The sequence below is a fragment of the Haliotis asinina genome, chromosome 6 (assembly GCF_037392515.1).
Source record: "Haliotis asinina isolate JCU_RB_2024 chromosome 6, JCU_Hal_asi_v2, whole genome shotgun sequence".
Classification (NCBI taxonomy): Eukaryota; Metazoa; Mollusca; class Gastropoda; order Lepetellida; family Haliotidae; genus Haliotis; species Haliotis asinina.
Genome location: NC_090285.1, coordinates 38720896 through 38740390, shown reverse-complemented (window position 1 = coordinate 38740390; position 19495 = coordinate 38720896). Strand labels below are relative to the sequence as shown.

Here is a 19495-nt window from a genome sequence, read left to right as displayed (position 1 = left end):
GGAATGATGCACTTGTCTGTTACAAAAGAATTATATTCTGAAATAACATGACTATCATGAATTTAAGGTAAACTGCACAATATCAAGTAAGCATACCTTTATCTCCAGATGAAGTCTGACAAACAGGTTCTGTACGCAACGAAAAACAAGTTTAGACATCACACTTTTAAGTCTCTCGTACTAGTTATCTTACATATTTTATATAACAAAAAGGATCGACCAAATCATTACCGTTAGATGACTTTCAACAAACATCTTTATAATTTGTGCTCAATGTAGACTGCATGCAGATGTTGGCTAGTTGACATATTTGCATACATAGAAATATTTTACGGTGTTTTCTAACGTAAACGGTTAACAAATTTTTGGGAACAATTTTGTAAAATGATATTGACGGATTTCAATGTTGATCCTTTACTCACCTATAACTTGTGGGATTTTAACTGTAACATTTGTCGCGGTTGTCTCATTTGTGTTCGTTTGTCCAGACCTTGCAGGTGTGGTGATGTTTGTAGTACTGGTCGGCACCTGGCTTCCTGTGCTGTTTGTAACAGGTACAGTTGTTGCAGCAGGCACACCGGAAATGGTTGTAGGTTTCGGTGTACCGGCATTGCAGACGACACTAAGAGATCCAGCTGGAACGATCACGAAGAAGCGAATTGTACTACATGCACTCAAAGTGGTCTACATATGGCTTGCTTGGTCGTGCACCACGACTGCACCTATCATTATATATATATATATATATATATATATATGAAAACCAATGGCAGTACACAATGGCTGTACACTCAAACGTTCAAACGCTGTGTAACTTATGAAATGTTGAAAGCGACATAAAATTACACATACTCGGTCAATTTTCCATTTCCTGATGACCTACCTCTAAACGATGTTTGCATTATATGCACACACAAATCTGCTACAGCGTCAGGAGATGCTTTGGACAAGGTAACAAAAACTGTCTGCCCCACTTCCACCTTCCCAGTTGCCGACACAGACTCCGACTGCACGCAATTAAAGGTATAGTCAATAAAAGGAGCTATATTCAGGCTGGCGTTGCAGTCCGCGTGAACACCCTTCACTGATAACTCGAGATCAACAGTTCCACCTTGAGCGCTAAGTTGACACACACAGTCCCCCTGGTAGTTGACAGATTTGGTTGTGTCCAGATAGATTGAATTGCCACTGCCAAAGCCGCGTTCACACATGTTGATGACTGAAATACAACATTAATACATTCCATGCAATGTGTTATATCTACACTGTAAGTGCTGCACATAGGTATTAATGCTATTGTTACAAGAAATGGTAATTATCTTACTTATATAGGGGGGACAGGCAACTACAACATGTACATTTAATTTCCATCCAACCATGTGAGTGAGTATTGTTTCACGCCACGTTTACAAACATTCTAGCAATATCACAGGGAGGGACACCAGAAATGGATTTCAAATACTGTAGCCATGTGGGAATCGTACAGAGGTCGTCAGTGAGTGACGAGCTGAAGAGCTACCCCGCCACCCCTCAGCACATGTGACCGAAAGTGGCCAGGTTACGTCTGAACAAGATTTTTTATTTAAATTTATAAAAAAAGAATGAACTGGGTTTCCGTTTGTACAGTTACATTTGATCTTTGTGGGTTAAGGCAATAACGATACTGGTTGTATCACTGTTTTGAGTGGAACTATGACACCATAGCCGATCTTTGTGGAACATATTTAACTTATTTGGACATTCCCCTTTATCTAACTGACGTACATGTATTAAGATACTGTCGGCAATATGGCATATCAGAAAATATGGCTGATATCTATATGCCAGAATACTTCTGATGTACTTAGTCGAAGTGACGTAGGTTGGATATTAAACAGTTAACGTCAACATACCCGTGTCTCTCGTGTCCGCTGAGCAGATGTTGGCTGAAATATATATGTCATTCATTGTTGAATTTTCGTGATGTATTTGCTGACAGTATGTGATTATAATGTACTAATTTTTGCTTGAAAGAAATTTTTTCCTGTCTCGAGCTACAGGTCATACGTCATACTGGTCCTGAAGTGAGAGGGAGGGTCTACCAGTCAAAATCGACTAGGTCACACAAAGGTTACACATGTGCAAAGGTGACACTCATTAGACGTCATAAAAACAAAATGGCCGTCCATGCCCTGCCATATAAACCCCGCCCCTCTCCCCTGCTCTGTATAATATAACTGGAAAGAATGGAGTCACTTATTTTTATGTTTTCACTTCATGCCGTCCATGATGGAGGTATTTACAGAGAGTATGACATTTTGTTCATGATACGCTCATGCACCTGAACACGGTTACCTGAATTTGCACTGCTGACAGGTTGTGCAACAGTTGTAGTTGGAACTGGCTGTGCAGGTGGTGTCGTTGGCAAGGGTGTCGGCGTCGTTACTGGAGAGGGAGCGGTTGTGTGGAATTTCAACGTCCCAGCATAGCAAAGTAAGCTTAGAGATCCTGGAAAAATAACCAAAAAAGGAAACATTTGAAAGGAGTTAAACTTGGATTGTTCTTCTGTAATATCTGGAGTGAGTTTACATTGCACCCACAATTTTGAGCCATTGGTATGGGAACATGGCATTCTGTGTAAGACATTTGTCGGCAGAGAAGAATAGAACACAGCAAAGTGGACTGCCGGTTTAGGATACAGTAAACCTGATGAAAGGTATGAAGACGGTGTGGTTAGAATCTACACTGAAACCTCGTTTCTCACTGTAAACAGAGATATGCATCCATAAACCTTATCATTACTTGGTATAAATCATATTCAATCTTATATATGGGGAGAAGGGAGGGCCAAGCGCTAAAGCCAGGTTCGATTCCCCAGGTGGGTTCAATGTGTGAAGGACATATCACCGTGATGTTGTTGGAATATTGCTAATCGAGGCATAAAACCATACTCACTCAATCAATCTTGAATATACTGAAAGCAGACCACACACTAAGTTTAATAGAGTTTTGTATACAGAACAACGTGGAGGCATTGAAAACTGTTCTCGCGTTTTACTCCAGGTGGCCTGTGTATAGTGAAAAAATGTACCCCTTAACCTCTGCGGCTGGAAACTCAAGCTCAACCGCTCGAATCTCAGAGTCCACTTGAAACTTGTCAGAGTTGAGAGGCTGGCTGAAAAGTTGCTGAACATAGATCTTAATGTTGCTGAAAAGGCGCTGGTATGTAGCTTGACGACGGTCTGGGACCAAGGTCGTTAAGTTGCTAATCACATATTACCTAGGGTTAATCCATTCTCAGAGATAGGGAAGTATGGCGTGTTATCTATGTTAATTACCTACTCTAATGTCTAACAACTGGGAGTTTCACAACTGGGAGTTCTCACAAATGGGAGTAGACCGTTATAAATGACCCGAGTCGTCTTACATGTTCCCATAAATGGGAACCCCGAAATTAATGAAGATAGTAAATTAAATGCTAAAATGTTAAGGGCCTAAACACACTGGGTACACATTTCGTTGGAATCGACCATATGCATGCCCTCTCACTCACTCACCTGCGAATGATGTTTGTGCAATGTGCACACACATGGCAGCTTTTGCGTTGGAGGATGATTTTGTGAGAGTAATATAGACAATCTGCGTGGGCTGTATTTTCCCTGTCGCCACCACAGGGTCTGTGCCAACACACCTAAAGGCGTACTCAATGGGGCTCGATAGAAACAGGGTAGAATCACAGTCAGTTTGATTTCCCCGCGCTGATAACTGCAGATCAACAGCGCCACCTTGTGTGTTGAGTTGACAGGTGCAGCTGCCTTGATAGCTGACGGCTCTCGACGTGTCCAGATAGAGGGAGTTGCCGTTACCGAAAGAGTTCTCACACATGTTGATAACTGTGAAATAAATAAAAGACGAATTAGTTAAAAATCAAAATATACTGTCTGGTCATTATTTCATTTGAATTCGGAAAAATGCTCAGTATGAAAAGGATATCACTCCTTACATCAGGAATCAAGATGTCAAATCCGTAAGCGACTCTCAGTGTGGAATCCTGAATAATACATGAGAAAATAACAATTGCGAGTAGATCCCTTCATATCCCAAAATATGAATTGATCATCACATGCATTTTTTTCAGCACACTTGGCTTTAAATATGGAGGTATGACTTAGGCAACAATGCAATGCACAATCACGTATTAACATAGTTACCTTTATCACCCGGCTCAGGAAGGCACATCTGCCCTGCAAAGACAGAGGAGGATAATATTCTATTAATATGTATTATTTTCCTCAATAGTTTATATTTTTTATAGATGCTCTAAACGTCTTGCTCGTATAAGTAAATATATGCAGCAGAAAATCAAATGATCGACACTATAGACTGCAGCTTAGGTAGGCCCATACTTATGACGACGATCATTGGACTGTTTAGTCCACATTCGATAGTTTACACGGAATTGTTATATTAATGGATCATTTATGGGTGCAGTGTCAAACAACTATTAATAACAATTATACTGGCAAATACATCTACATATATTCCCCTTACCGTCACTGAGGAAACAGTGTGACGATAGCAGCAACACAATGGCGTACCACGAATTCATCCTGGCTAGGCAGTGAGTATATACAGGGCATTTCATTGAAAACCACTCCTTTGAACATGTGCCCGTTGTGAACCAGAATCCTATATCTCAATCCAAATAATTTAGACCATGTTGGTGAGGGTAACTGTTACTGACGAGCAGATTTTCTGATGGCATGTTACTCTTTTTGTTGCCCTGCACGTCATGAAAACCCACGCGTCACTTCCTTTCTGGTGTGGTCCGAGACTTGGCCAAATTCTGACAGTGTTATATCACATATTCAACTTTGTAGTATGCACTTATTGTTATTTATACAATAACGTTTCTCAACAATTGCACGCTATCGACGTACAATTATCACAAGTATAAACTTTATTGATTCCTCGTTATCATAAAACTTTCGTAGCAATATACGCATGTACTGGTTAATGGAAGAGTCATTATTATGGGAAAGATGTTATTCTTCTCTGGGCGTTTGTGAATGTTCAACTGAATCTTGCGTCACAATATTAGAAACTGTTTACCGATGGACATGTGTTTGACCAGTGTTGGTGTAACAATAGTATCAGGATGAAACGCTCGTGGTGATATTGACGTTTGTAATGGTTAGTGAGTATGGCTTAACACCCCATTCCCCTTCGACGGGGGACACAAGAAATGATATTCATACGGAGCACCTATGTGGCGATGGAATAATGACTTTATATGGTCTTAACGACCAGGCTACCACCTCTACCTTGTGTCGTTTTTGCTTTTTGCTGTTATTGTTTGTTGTTTGTTGGTGTTGTTGTTGGTGGTGATGACGATAATGATGACGATGATGTTGATGATTCCTATTGATGATGACAGGTTTTAATATTATCACAGATCATAGTAGGATACCATGGAAAGTTTCAACCAATTCATGTCGTAGTGAATCCAAATACGAATGTGTGCAAGTACGAATGTCCATAATGGCACATACGCATAACAACACTCAGAAATCGCATTGAATAGTTCATTTGCTGGTACCCCCATCACGAACCATCCTCATAAATGCACTGCTAACCTGTTTTGTTCCGGAATCAAGTTCTTGCTCTGTAACTACATGTCACATGCTCCTCATGCACATTGTCTTTGTTCCAAAGTCGGAGAATGCTCCAAGAGCAGTCAGACATCAAGATTAGATGTCTTGTGCATTTGCCGTGGCGACTTATAGATTATTGGATCGCAACTACTGATACACAATATAGTCTGGAGCCTATTGTGATGCTATTAAGATGAATGTCGCATTTAAGTTGTTGAAATCAGTCAATACCTCAAGCTGTCGTTTGCCATTGTTGATCAGTCAGATGAAATCGGGTGCGTCAGTGCGCCAGGTGATGATGTCAGGGCATAAGGAGCACATGTGTCAAGTATGTTGATAATGTTGTCTCAGTGATGTTACGTGTATGTAAAGTTAAAGCTATGATATTTCTGATAAAGTTATAAGTGATTGTTTGTTGTTTAAAGCCGCACACACCATTGTTCCAGGCGTCCGCAAGTAGTCGCGTCTGATCCAGACAATCCAGTGATCACGAACATGAGCACCGACCAGCGCAGTTCGGCTATAATGACAGGTGTTAACCAAGTCAGCGACGCTGACCACTCGATCCCGTTAGTCGGCTCTTACGATAATGATATTGATAGCAAAACAGGATAGTCCATGTTGGTGTTGTGTCGATAAAAAAATATTACACATAGTATGCTAGCCAATACGGGCGAGCACACACACTGATACAAAAGACAGAAAGTACATCAAGCACACGTTTGAAATATAGCATACCAATACACACACACATACACACACGCACACATTTGCTCACATAGTCATGAAATTCTCGAATTTGTCTTGACAGTCAGTAAAAGATTGGGACTGACAAACGCGTCTGATTTCATTACCGCTTCACTGCCCGCGCATGGATAACCGTCCGCTTGACCATCAAAAGTTAAAATTTTATAGTCACATCGGCAACATTCCAGCCATTTTGTGACTTTAAAGTTATACATTAACAATAAACACAATTAGATTATTAAGCACTGGTCGATGAAGGACAGTGAAATACCTAGATTATCACCAGAATAAATTTAAGGTTAGTATTACTCTAAAATAAACAAATACCATGGGCAGTTATTACAATACAACACAAAATGTCTGTATATTGCCAATACCCGAAGGTAGACAACCATACTATTGACCATACGGCAACAGACGTGATAGAAATATTAATAGAAGAAGGAACTTATAGGAGAATATTAACGTAAAACTAACACGCCTTTGAGGAGAAACGTGCGCGTATCTACCACACCCACGGAATATGGCATTATTTGATGCACACTTGCAAACATTTCGAAATGATTTTAAGTGTGTAGTTTGTACTTATTCTATGCACCCAAAATACCTAGCATCCCCTTTGTTTCATGAAGTACTAATTGCTGTTGTTGATAACAAAAAATATATTCCTGTTCTTCCTTTATTCTTGAGACTAAGTTCAACATTAGATTGACTGTAACAAAAGAAAAGAATATAATTAATCATATGGCTATTATTTTCCTTCACTAAAGTCACAGAGCAACAACATCTTGACATCATATCATATACCTATGACAGTGCAGATTTTAGCACAAAAAGTAACTCATTACATTGCATAAATGGCAAGCTTAATATTTCAAACATCTTTACCATCAACTTTAGGCCAAAAGAACACCTGTGGACAATGTTTGAAGTCAAAGCCATTTTCAATAAGTCAAGTCCAAAACAGCAATAAAACCTAAATTATGAAAATATTATTATTGTTATGTTTTGTACAAGTTAAGATGATACCTTTACAAACACATTTCACCAATGAACATGTCTAATAAATGAATAATATGCATGAATATGTGGCTTACCATTACTGTAGACTTCACATGTGTCATGTCTGAGTCCACATGTGCTTGCCACAAACCACATGGTCATTCTGCCAACCCTATATCAAATTATCTCCCTTCCCATTTAGGTTGACATAAAAGGATCACCATATCAAAAATGAAATGCAGCTTTCAAGAATATGAAATGAAAATAAACTTCTAACCCTTACTACTAATTAATATGACAGTATAATGGTGCATTTGAAACAGTGGAATTATGGAAATATTAACTAAATTCTTTACTTAGTAAATCAGTTGAGCCATTCAAAGTGAAATAAATGAAATTAGTATTTTCCCTTTACAGCTGTCTAGCTTTTTACGCTGTAGACATTTTTTCACATCCATGCAGTAGGTACCCTTTTATTCTTACGTTCATCGGAATTTGGTTTGCTGTACCAAATCGTCTTGTAAAATATACGGCTTATGAGGTGTTTGTTTATGGTAACATTCGAAGCAATAGGCGCGTTTTATGTTTGATGGGTAAAGTTGATTGATTTTCATAATCAAGGAAATTGTTTATTACAGTGTGTCAGACTCTGATAAAGAGTACGGCCTCTTTAGGCATATGAGACACAATAACACAAGGATAAAAACCATGATGATATTAAAATGGTACACCTGCAGTCAACACACATTGTATAACAACCATCAGACAGTGGCACAACAACCGTCAAACACACGCAGTTACGCATCTGAAAATAATACTTTATTGCATAACACTCATCCATTCCTTCAACAGACTGCTTCAACAAATAAAATAACGAAATAATGGTTTCACACACACACACACACACACACACACACACACTCACATTGACCCCATCTACATCCCGACCCTTGCCCATCTATCTCACCCCACTTACCCACCCATACAAAACCAACCAGACTGTTTTAACAGATGAATTACACAGATGATGGTATCACAGTTCACACACACAGACATGGTTTCATTGTACTTTAATATAGTCTTAGGTGTGACTGTGTTGAGTGCATTCCGATGTCAGCTGGTCTTGAATGTAAGCGCTCCTGACTCGGAATGAACTTGCCTAAATCTGTCTTTATACTTGGAAAATGGGTGAAATGGTGGCTCTTTTCATTGTTCGATGATTCCATGCATCACCAGGTAATTGAATAAATCATCGTACCATTTGCAAAAACGTCAGAGACAACACGACTTGTATTACCGGAGCTCTTGGTGTTTAAAGGCTTGTCACATTGACGTCACGAGCGGAAAGGTCACGTGACATCCAGCGGAATATGCATAACGGCCGAAGCTGAGTTAACAGAAACTGTTTTCGCGATTAACACGTAAATATGCATAATTGTAAATGAAACTTTGGGTATATGTTTCTGATGACTTTATCTTTCACACAGAAAATTATTAATCTCGTCCATAAGACAACAGACGCGATGGACAAATAATGGAGGGGGAACTTAAAGGTCACATGCAACCAAAAAATCAAACATAATTAAAACACATTTATCACTTATTCATGACATATAATGTACATTGCTGCTTTTCAAAAAACAAATAAACAAAATTATAAGCGTACAATGGCGATTCAAAAGTGCAATATTTTGTACTTGGGCTTACTTACCCCGAAACGAAGCCCTCGGGAGACCGAACCCAGTCATTGCGGGTGGATATGCACTCAAGTGTAACGACGGCTTCCGATTGGCTGTTTCATTTGCTGATATGCTGAGGGTTCATTGTGTGTACAGAAAGATGATCTAGCTGTTTGATGGGCATTTTAGAAGTATAGCCAGGCACACGAAAGTAAGATTCTTTATGGATAACAACTTCATTTTGTGTTCTTGATGCGTCGTTTCAATATGGATTCATATACTGTTGTCAAACAAAATCATATACACGAAAAGAAGTCGTCATCCATGAAGAATGTATATAGAGATGTTGGGTTTTGAAAATACATGTTCTCTGAATTAGCGCTCGATCCAATCAAAAATCATGTCAGTAGAGATGGTAAACTACTGCGTGGCTGGAATCTGTCATTCGTCCAAGTACAAAGCAGGACTTGAAACTGACAAGAGTTTGCACCAGTTTCCGTCAGATCCAGTCATCCGAAAAAATCAATGCAGTTTGTTTGCAACCCAGACATAAAAACATGTCATGTGTATCACACGTGCCTAATTACATAATGTGGCAGACACGGGACTCGGATGCACGAGGAATAAATCAGCTTGTTTTCTTTATGTCGTATAGTCTGATAGGTGTTAAGTTCAAATTACACGTGGTCAATGATTGAAGCTGTGTATTGCATGTTGTCTTTAGCAGACAGGCAGACATACAGGTGTGAATAAGCCAGACACTGAGCTTTCTCTGTGACAGAGACTGCTTACGACAATCAACAAGTTGTTTTACGTAACGAGTAGATTATTTACTTGTTTGTGTACACAACCAAGATTAGACTACTGCTCACGACCTCAGACGCTGGACATGCATACTGTTTCAAGCTCCGCGAAACCTATTCACTGCACATGCGTTATGGACGCAGCGCAGCACAGCTGTTGAAACCAGTTTTCCCCCCAGCGCTGGGGGGAATTTAGTGAAGCGTTTGAACTCCGATTTCGAGGGCTTTTTTTGTTGTGTTTTACGTTGTATGTGACCTTTAAGTCTTGAAAACACAATTGCATACCTGTTCCCCATATTTATTAGAAAACATCCATATGACATTACCGTCTGTATTAAAGTTCACATGCAACGTAAAACACAACTTTGCAGATTCTAATACCTTTTGGTATACACTTACCGAAAGAAATCATCAAAAATGCCAATTCTGCCTATAAAATTGACACAAAGCTATGAATAAAAAGCTCGCGAAATTGGAGTTCAAACAATTCACTAAATTTCCCCCGGCGCTGAGTGAAAAAGTGGCTTCAAAAGCTGTGCTGCGCCCAAAACACACGCGCGTGCCCGGAGTATGAGGTAGTGAGCACTAGTCTAATCTTGGCTGAGTACACAAACAAGTAAATAATCTACTCGTTACATAAAAAAAACACATAAAAAAACCATGCAGTTTGAACTTAACACCTATCAGGCTATACATAAACAACATAAATTGATTGGCACATTTTGTAATTAGGCAGGTGTGATACTTGTACACATGACATGTTTTTATGTCTGTGGGATGCAGACAAATTACATCCTTTTTTCCTCGGATGACTGGATCTGACGGAAACTCTTGCGAACTCTTGTCAGTATCAAATCCTGCTTTGTACTTGGACGAATAACAGTTTCAAGCCACGCAGTAGTTCACCATCTCTACTGAGATGATTTTGATTGGATCGAACGCCAATTCAGAGAACATGAGTTTACAAAACCTAACATCTCTATATACATTCTTTATGTATTATAACTTCTTCTAGCGCACACACACCATATATTACAAGCAGCAATGTATAATATTGTTATATGTCATGAATAAGTGATACTTGTGTTTTATGTATGTTTGATTTTATGGTTGCATGTGACCTTTAAGACTATACAAATTCATTCACAATGAAACATTATTTAATTAAACATTATTTAACTTAAGCCCTCTAAAACATACATACAACACGCCTACTTACACGAAATTATTAGCAAAATGTTCGTAAAAAACCTTGGCTACCTTGCATACCATGGAAGCGTAGTAGGGCCACGGTGATGATTTTGCCTCCTTTTCTCATGCGTTGTAGATAGTCCTATCTCCTATATATATATATAGCTACCTACTCCAAACTCCATAGAACACGACCCGTGAAGGTCCGGGATAGTATAAACCTTGAACAACCTCGCCACAGAAGGCGACCATGCTTGTCATGAGAGGCGACAGACGGGATCGGATGGTCAGGCTTGCTGAATTGGTTGACACATGTCATCGGTTCCCAATTGCGCTGATCTATGTTCATGCTGTTGATCACTGGATTGTCTGGTCCAGTCTCGATTATTTGCAGACCGCCGCCATATAGCTGGGATATTGCTGAGAGTGGTGTAAAACTATACTCACTCACGCACCCATAGAACATACTGAGTCCTGAGAGTTTGGATAGTCCTATCTCCTCCGTAGGATTTAGTATATCCTACATAAAACGTACTATCTTATACGTAATATTTAGTATCTATTACGTAGAAGTTATTAAGTCTTACGTCGAGTCTACGGCTATGTGTTTTGTTTACTGAAAGAGTCTACTGTTTCCTCCAAACAGGAGGGGACAAAGTACTATGACTATGTGTTCCAGTCCACCCAGTTGTTAATAGGTGCCTCGTTAGGATGAGAGAGCCTCAATGAACTCGGTGCGCCAAATGGCAGCAAGAGTTTTATACTCCCCAGTGAGTTGAGATTGAAATACGATGTGCCGTTGAGATTGACGTCCAGTGATCAAGGGAAAAATACCAGCGCCTTGAGCATGCACTAGTGCGTGGATATGTGCGCTATACAAATATACTTAGTCTATATCATTATCATATCACACTGTCTCTGTCCCTGTCTTAATAACTCCTACTTAGGAGACAGTGACACCACAGAAAAACATATCACCGTGGCCCTACCACGCTTCCTTTGTAAGCGCTATGTTTCCTTCCGTTTGGAATAGCCTACACAACATGAGATGTCCGGCAAGTTTGAGTCTCTTAGTCAAGAAGAACTGTCTTCACGTCATGGACACTCTTATGCAGCACGGTGAGGGCCAATCTGGAATGTGTGCCACACGTGTTCCCTCATGTCACTTTGCGTCGTTCAAAAGATACATGTCAGAACTGAAACACCTCAAGCGTGCTTTCTACCTCCATGATCCATGTCCACGCTTTGAAAACGCTTGGCGGAAGTTCTCAATCCATTTATCAACATCGATTACAATATCGGAATACGATAACATATCGGACAGACTCTGTCCACCCAATCCCTTTAATCTCCTCTTGCTGATGTACGTTCTAATCCGAAACTTCATGGGTCTGCAGAGATGAAACACTTGCCCTAATGGAGAATCAAAATAGGGAATACGATATATAGATCCATGAAAAAAAGTATGAAGTAGATATATTTCATAACACTCGATAGACTTCCTCGTCATCTATAGACTGATATATTGGAAGGGGGTAAATGATGGAGACATTACTTAACATTGCTAAATGTTGGTGGCATCGCATTTCATTCATACTAGTGTTTATGCTCGATTATGCTGTGTCCCATCTTCCGGTCTGTCCTGATAAATACATGTGCCTATTCGATCTGAGCTCGATGACAAGTGTCAACCAAATCCGCAAATCTTACCACTCGATCCCGAAAACATCAGTTTCTGAAGACCATTTTGAACCCAGATTTTCACACGGGTTAAGTTGAGAATCAAATCTAAATAATTATAGTGACTAAATTCGACAAACCTATTTTCTACGGTTAAGGAACTATCAGTGTCTTGTTATAAAAAATGCAAATATTGTCACTGTGGTGATATTAAATAGTCTTCACAAGGTACGGGAACGTTGGATAGGAGGTATACACGTAACCATCATAAATCTTGAACACCACCCCACAACTCTATCCATCCGTATTATTTACCATCATCAAACTTTTGGAATATTCAAATAACCCTGCTAAATCTACGTTGCAATCAGCTTTTCGTGTATCACTAAATTTTATAGGATCTTATAGGATACGCCACCTTCGAATAAAACAGACAATCTCATGGACGCATCACCAAACTTTCAAAAAACGTCAATGCTTTCGAAGCATAAGCGATGGGGATACATGTACCTCTGTGGGGGAAGTACTATAAACTATTCTAAGAAAGTTATCCCTACCACATTTGTAAGTGCGGTATTTTTGTCAGCTTTAGTGTTTGAGTAAATGTGTGTACACTTGCCAGCAGCTAAAGAGATGGTGAAACACCAACTGGGAAAATGTGCAGGAAGAGTAACCACTGTGAGCACCAATTGTCACCAGTTCTGTGATCTAACTTCAGCTGTTTGCTGTCTGTAGCCCGATTGTATACTGTGTGTTTTGGAAGAAAAGATTTAGTGTTTTATAACCAGTTTTAATTAAAATCTATCTGGAGATCTAAATGCCGATAAATGCAGCTGTGAAATGTGTACATGCACATTTAAAATCAGCTCCAACTTTCCAAACATGACAAGTATGAAAACAAATATCAAAGGGGGCGATGACGTTAACATGTACAAACATGAGCTAGATACAAGTGTAAGCTTTGTACTTTGTACTTTGTACATTACCGGGTTGGAGGCAAGTACACGAAAGCCGAGCGAAAATCAACAATTTTTGATGAGATAGGTCTGACAGAAAAGGATCTATTCTTCGATTCTGGAGATCTCTGATTCGACATCCAGTCAAGTATTTTCCACTTTTACGTCAAATGTCAAACTTTCGCAAAATATAAACACATGTCTCGTTCGCCATTTCTAACTGTTGCGTAACTCTACTTCCATGAAAATAAGTAGGTCAGACGATTCCATTATTGTGTAACCAAGGAGGTAGAGCATCACGGCAAACAAAACAAACAGGCTGGTTTCAGTCGTGTAGAGTTGGGATGATAAAAACAAGCTGTTAGACATTACATTATTGCATTGAATGAAAAGTTGTTTGTTTTCTTTAGACAATTTTTTTTTATGTTGACATGTTTTAAAAGTACGAAAGGCACCAACCCTTCACAGACGAGATTAACTCGCCTCTCATCTCTTGCCGGATCACGCAGTGTCTTCCGCAGAGCGAGGAAGTTCGATTTTAAATGGGTCATGGTAGAATGGAGATAAACCTACTTTGTTTGAAAATCAGAGACATGCTGTACTGAATTGATGGCAACGACGGTCAAGGGAAGGTGATAGTTTATTCTTGTTTTATTGATAACTACTACAAATGGCATAAACATGGCTAACGTGAATATACCTCTACTTCTTGTGGTGAGGCTATTCTAGTGAGCTTTATATGGCCTGCTATGCAGTCTCTATGACTATACCTTGAAAACTGTACTCTACGACCAGAAAGTTGCTCCATAAAAAATCCATAAAAACTTAGACAAAGTACTAAAGTTCAAATTTACAATTTTCAGTCAGTAGTGAGTGATCTGAGCATGAAAGCCATGACAAGGCACAGATGCAAGAAAATTGTAGGAATAATAGTCTACAGTGATTTATCAACCTGCCTGAAAAACGTCAAGATTCATAATGACACCCCATGCACGTGTAGGAGTCTCCCACGGTGTGCACGTGCTTCCCATGCACTGTGTGGTGTGGTGATAATGTGAAATAATGCTGCATACACAAGATGAATGATTTTTATCTCATTGTAACGTTCCTCAATGTGTTTTCATTCTACCAGACTTCAATTTTCAGGTTCCCCTACTTTTTAAAGAGTATATCTAACGACACATCGGCAATATCTCAACCAGATCGTGACGAAAACAGGTTATACAATACAGATGGAAGCATTCTAAAGAGTAAAACCTGTTAACGAAGGAGAGGAAGAATAGTAAAGTATCACAGATATGAATACAAAACGAGAATGCAAAACTATGTTAATTAGAAAAGAAGACTATGCAATATAGAACACGGTCTATAGATCGTCACCAACTGCTCGGCACCCAGAATAGCATACATATATGTACATACATATGTGTATGTATATATGTATGTGTTGGAGTGTGTATTTGTTTGTGTGTCTTGGTGTGTGGTATGCATCATTATGCAGATTTATGTCAGTTAATATTCATTTGTTCAAAATGTAATTAATGAAAATTATGTTTGAACACAGCTGTCGTGAGCGCACGTTAATCATTTTCTATGCAATAACCACGTAAAATGCATAGCACTAAAGCTTCACGTCCATACTAAGCCCATTACTTGCTGCAGCACATTGAGCGAACTTTGAGGTAGGTTGGTACTACAGGTACTAAATGATACTTAAAGTGTATAAATGTATGTGACGAGTATCTGGATAGTATTTCAGATCTTTAAATATCACTAGTTTCACATCATTTTATCCACAAGTTGCAAAGATACGAGACTAGCATGTGAAGTATGAAAAAGAGAACGTTCCACATACCTGGAAAGCATGTTTTTTATAGTTCATTTAGTTCTCCAGAAATGTCTTTATTTTGTAGAATTATCTGTAGTTTTTATGCGTTACATGTACAGATATATGTTTTGAATTCAGGTGTACGTGATCCTGTTTTCAGTAACCATTGTCCCGTTTTCGTTATTATCCGCGATGCAATACCGATTCAACATTTTAAAAAGAAACATTAACTACTACGAAATAGCTGACATTCAAGAAATGAATATAAGTCCTTTCAACTGAAATCAATATTACAACTTAATTAGTAATGGAAAATATACTGAACATCATTGAAAACGCACCACCCCTAAAATTGTGGATTTCTAAGAGCAGAAGTGAGCAATCTATGTAAATTTTACATATTTGTGTAGACCAATGTTTGATAAAGAAAAGAAGCAAAAAACAATCAAGCAAAACAGTGAAGATTTAATGCAGCTGACAATGAAATAAAGATGGGGTCAAAATGGAAAGTCAGTAGCGTGTATGACCCCCGTTAGCAGCAACACAAGCTGTGCAACTTCTCCTCATTGAACGGATAAGTCTCTGAATAAAGTCCTGAGGCACTGCATTCCACTCTTGCTGCAAGGCATTGTCGAGTTCCCCAAGGTTGTTGATCTGCGGACGACGTGCGAGGCGTTGGCCGATGTAATCCCACAAGTGTTCGATGGGTGACAAATCTGGTGACAATGCAGGCCAATGAAGTAGAGGAATGTTGTTGTTAGCCAGATACTGTATCAAAACACGTGCAGTGTGGGCTCGTGCATTGTCATGTTGAAATGTGTGCAGATCTTGATGCTGGTGAAAGAAGGGAACGACGTTGTTCTGAAGAATGTTGTCACGGTAGTAAACGGCATTCACTCTGCCACGACAAACAATCAGAGCGGTTCTGTGGTGATAACTTATCCCTCCCCACACCAAAATGCTGCCTCCACCCCACCGATTGGTTTGCACAACACAATCCTGATGATAACGTTCACCCCGTCGACGCCATACCCGTAGACGCCCGTCAGCATTTCGCAAGTGAAAACGCGACTCGTCGGAGAACACCACACCATGCCAACGTCGTAACAACCACACACGATGCTGTTCAGCCCATTGTCGGCGTTCACGGCGATGCCTGTCAGTCAGGATGGGTCCAACGTAAGGGCGTCGACAACGTAACCCTGCCGCACGGAGACGGCGTCGGACGGTGGAAGCGCTGATCAAACCACGTCGACCCTGGACAGCGTTGGCGGTTCTGGCAGCGGGCAAGGTTCGATCCCGAATATGGCGCCGTACAATGTCTCGATCTTGACGAGGGGTGGTAACACGTGCCTGACCTGGGCGTTGCCGGTCCCTGCTGGTTCCTGTTTGTTGGTATCTGTTAGCAAGCCTCAGAATGGTCGAATGATGACACCCAAATCGTCGTGCAATGTTTCTGCTTGAAGCGCCGACCTGCAACATACCCAAGGCCTGTTCTCGTTCCTCTGGTGACAATCTTGGCATGGCGAAAAAACTTTACTTACGAAAGTACTGCGAAAATGAGAACGGTTTTGTGCCGAAGGTCATTTATACCCCTGAACAGCATGCTTTCTGCATGCAATTTGTGCCCTTCGTGTGTGATGTGCATGAATTTTGTTGTTTTCATGTGATGTGTTCGATGATGTGTTCGAACGATCCGTTTTTTACTGTAGAGCGTTATTTACGATCTAGTGTGTTATTATCAAAATTCCCACCATTAATTTTCCATTTCCAAAAGATTCTATTGCCTTATTTCAAAATTTACAAGTGGTGCGTTTTCAATGATGTTCAGTATATAATTCATTTGTGCAATACCTTCATTCTAACTAAGGTTGTTACATTAGATCACTTGACTCGCCATGGATGAATATTTTGAGTCGTCGACTAATTAGGCAAAGAAACAGCCAAACATAGAAATCAAGATAAGGGTTGGATAACGTTTAGAAAACTAGAAATAAGATGACATCAGCCGAAAGAAAAGCTAAATCAGATAATTATTCTAAACATTATGATGAATTAAATAACAGTGAAAATCCAAAATCGCGGTGGAAATTAGTTAACAATAACTAGAAAAAGAGACTTAATGACAACATAGACATTTTCAAAATGGTATCTTTTAGGAAGATGCAAACGAGAAGGCAAACATAATGTCTTAACAAATTTGCATTCAGGAATTGTGCCAAGAAATTTTACTGCTTATCAGCATACATATCTACATGCCTTTATAGTATAGCAAATGCTTTAGATAATGGAGCAAGTAAATGTCATGTTCCATGACATTAATATTAGTAAGGCCTGTGACAAAGTATGGCACAGGGGTGTACTGTTTAAATTAGAGGCTTATGGAATACGGAGTAGTGCAATTGAATGCTTTCGGAGATATCTTAGAATGAGAGTACTAAGAGCAGTTATAGATGACCTATCATGAGATTTAAAACATATATCGGCAGGGGTCCCTGGGGGATCAGTCTTAGGGCCGCTACTGTTCTTAGTATACATCAGTGATATTGTAGATGCCATCAATAGCAATATTCGACTACTTGTTCTGGAAAAATTGGTGTAAGTAATTGTAAAACACCTAGACAAAGCAGCAAGAATTTTGAATGATGATTTTATGCGTATTTCCTAATGGACCGATAGTGTCAAGTGAAATACCGAAACACGTAAATAATTTTATTCTCCCGCAAAGTAAATCCCTTGGTATGTTCACCCATAAAAGTGAAAAGAAAGGAACTCAAATAAATGTAGTACATCTCCATGAACACTTAGGTGTATATCTTTAAAATTGTGTTATTGGGAAAACAAATAAAGAAATAGTGAAGGTTGTACGTCCTTATGGTAAAGATTTAAAGACAAATTAACTAGACATACAACAGAGTGCATAGACACCTACTATATACTTCCACAGTTCGATTATTGGTGCCACATTTAGGGGTTTTTTTATTGTAGAAAGTTTCCAATTGCACGATCTATGAACGAGTTGTGGAGATATGAGTGGAAACTAGCCATGAGAGGAATCTACAAGGATGCCAATTCCATTCCATTAGTCAAGAGAAATATAGAAACTTACTTTATTCTACAACATGAATAATAATCTAATTCCAAACTACCCATCTGGTTTAGTTCTTTAACAAATTTCAGTTTCATTCTTAGAATTAGGGAAATACGCTCCTTTTTCCAGACACCATAATTTTATGGAACAATTTACCAACCGAAATGATTAACTCACAATCAATAAAGTCGTTCAAAACACTATTACGGGTCAAACGAGTCAATATTCCCTTATATAAAACAAACCCCCTTAGATATAGATTTTTTCAAAAGGTCATACCTCTCCTCACGTTGTGGTGGGGGGTGGGGGTAGTGACTTGAACGCTCATTCTTTTGATAAACATTCTTCAAATAATACCTGAAGAATTGTGCATGTGAGTATTCATAGGGTGATCCTCTCCACTACTTCTTTTCCTGCCCCTGTTATGACTTAATAAGATCAGATAAAATTTTCTACACTAATGGTTTTGACTTGATTCAATTATTCGAGGAAAACAAACTTGAAGTAATGGGATTAATAACCTTATTCTTGACTTTGTTCAATATCACACACTACTTTTACATAGATTCAAATTATTCTAAATTGTTATGAGTGAGTGACGAGAACATGTTTGATATTGAAATGAAATATGAATACATATTAAAAACCTGTCGTGAAAGGCAGTAAAAGAACTAGAATATTACAGTTACAATTAAAACTAGTGTGGAAAGTTAAAACTAATATTACTATTTGGACAATACAATATGAAATTCGGGCTATACATCACAAACAACGGAAGGTAAATCACCATACTAGGGACCATGGGGACTCAAGAATATTTGCTTCCTGCACGGACCCTGGCTGGATTTACATCATCTGCTGTCAGCAACTTATATTAGGAGATCT

At 39.1% G+C, this 19495-nt stretch overlaps 2 protein-coding genes across 2 annotated transcripts in view; one reads left to right on the top strand and one right to left on the bottom strand.

Moving 5' to 3' along the window:
- Window positions 1-19495, bottom strand: part of LOC137287018 (uncharacterized) — a 70675-nt gene that overhangs the window by 7085 nt on the left and 44095 nt on the right. Inside the window, exons 2-8 of the mRNA XM_067819105.1 lie at window positions 4191-4223; window positions 3537-3872; window positions 2335-2487; window positions 1893-1925; window positions 884-1219; window positions 423-635; window positions 97-129 (exon numbers count right to left, since the gene is read on the bottom strand). Coding sequence (XP_067675206.1) covers window positions 97-129; window positions 423-635; window positions 884-1219; window positions 1893-1925; window positions 2335-2487; window positions 3537-3872; window positions 4191-4223 — 1137 coding nt within the window. The remainder of the gene's footprint in view (window positions 1-96; window positions 130-422; window positions 636-883; window positions 1220-1892; window positions 1926-2334; window positions 2488-3536; window positions 3873-4190; window positions 4224-19495) is intronic.
- The window catches only part of LOC137286665 (N-acetylglucosamine-1-phosphodiester alpha-N-acetylglucosaminidase-like), a 31320-nt gene continuing 23928 nt past the window's right edge, over window positions 12104-19495 (top strand). The window contains exon 1 of the mRNA XM_067818640.1: window positions 12104-12174. Within this exon, the coding sequence (XP_067674741.1) occupies window positions 12104-12174 (71 nt within the window). The remainder of the gene's footprint in view (window positions 12175-19495) is intronic.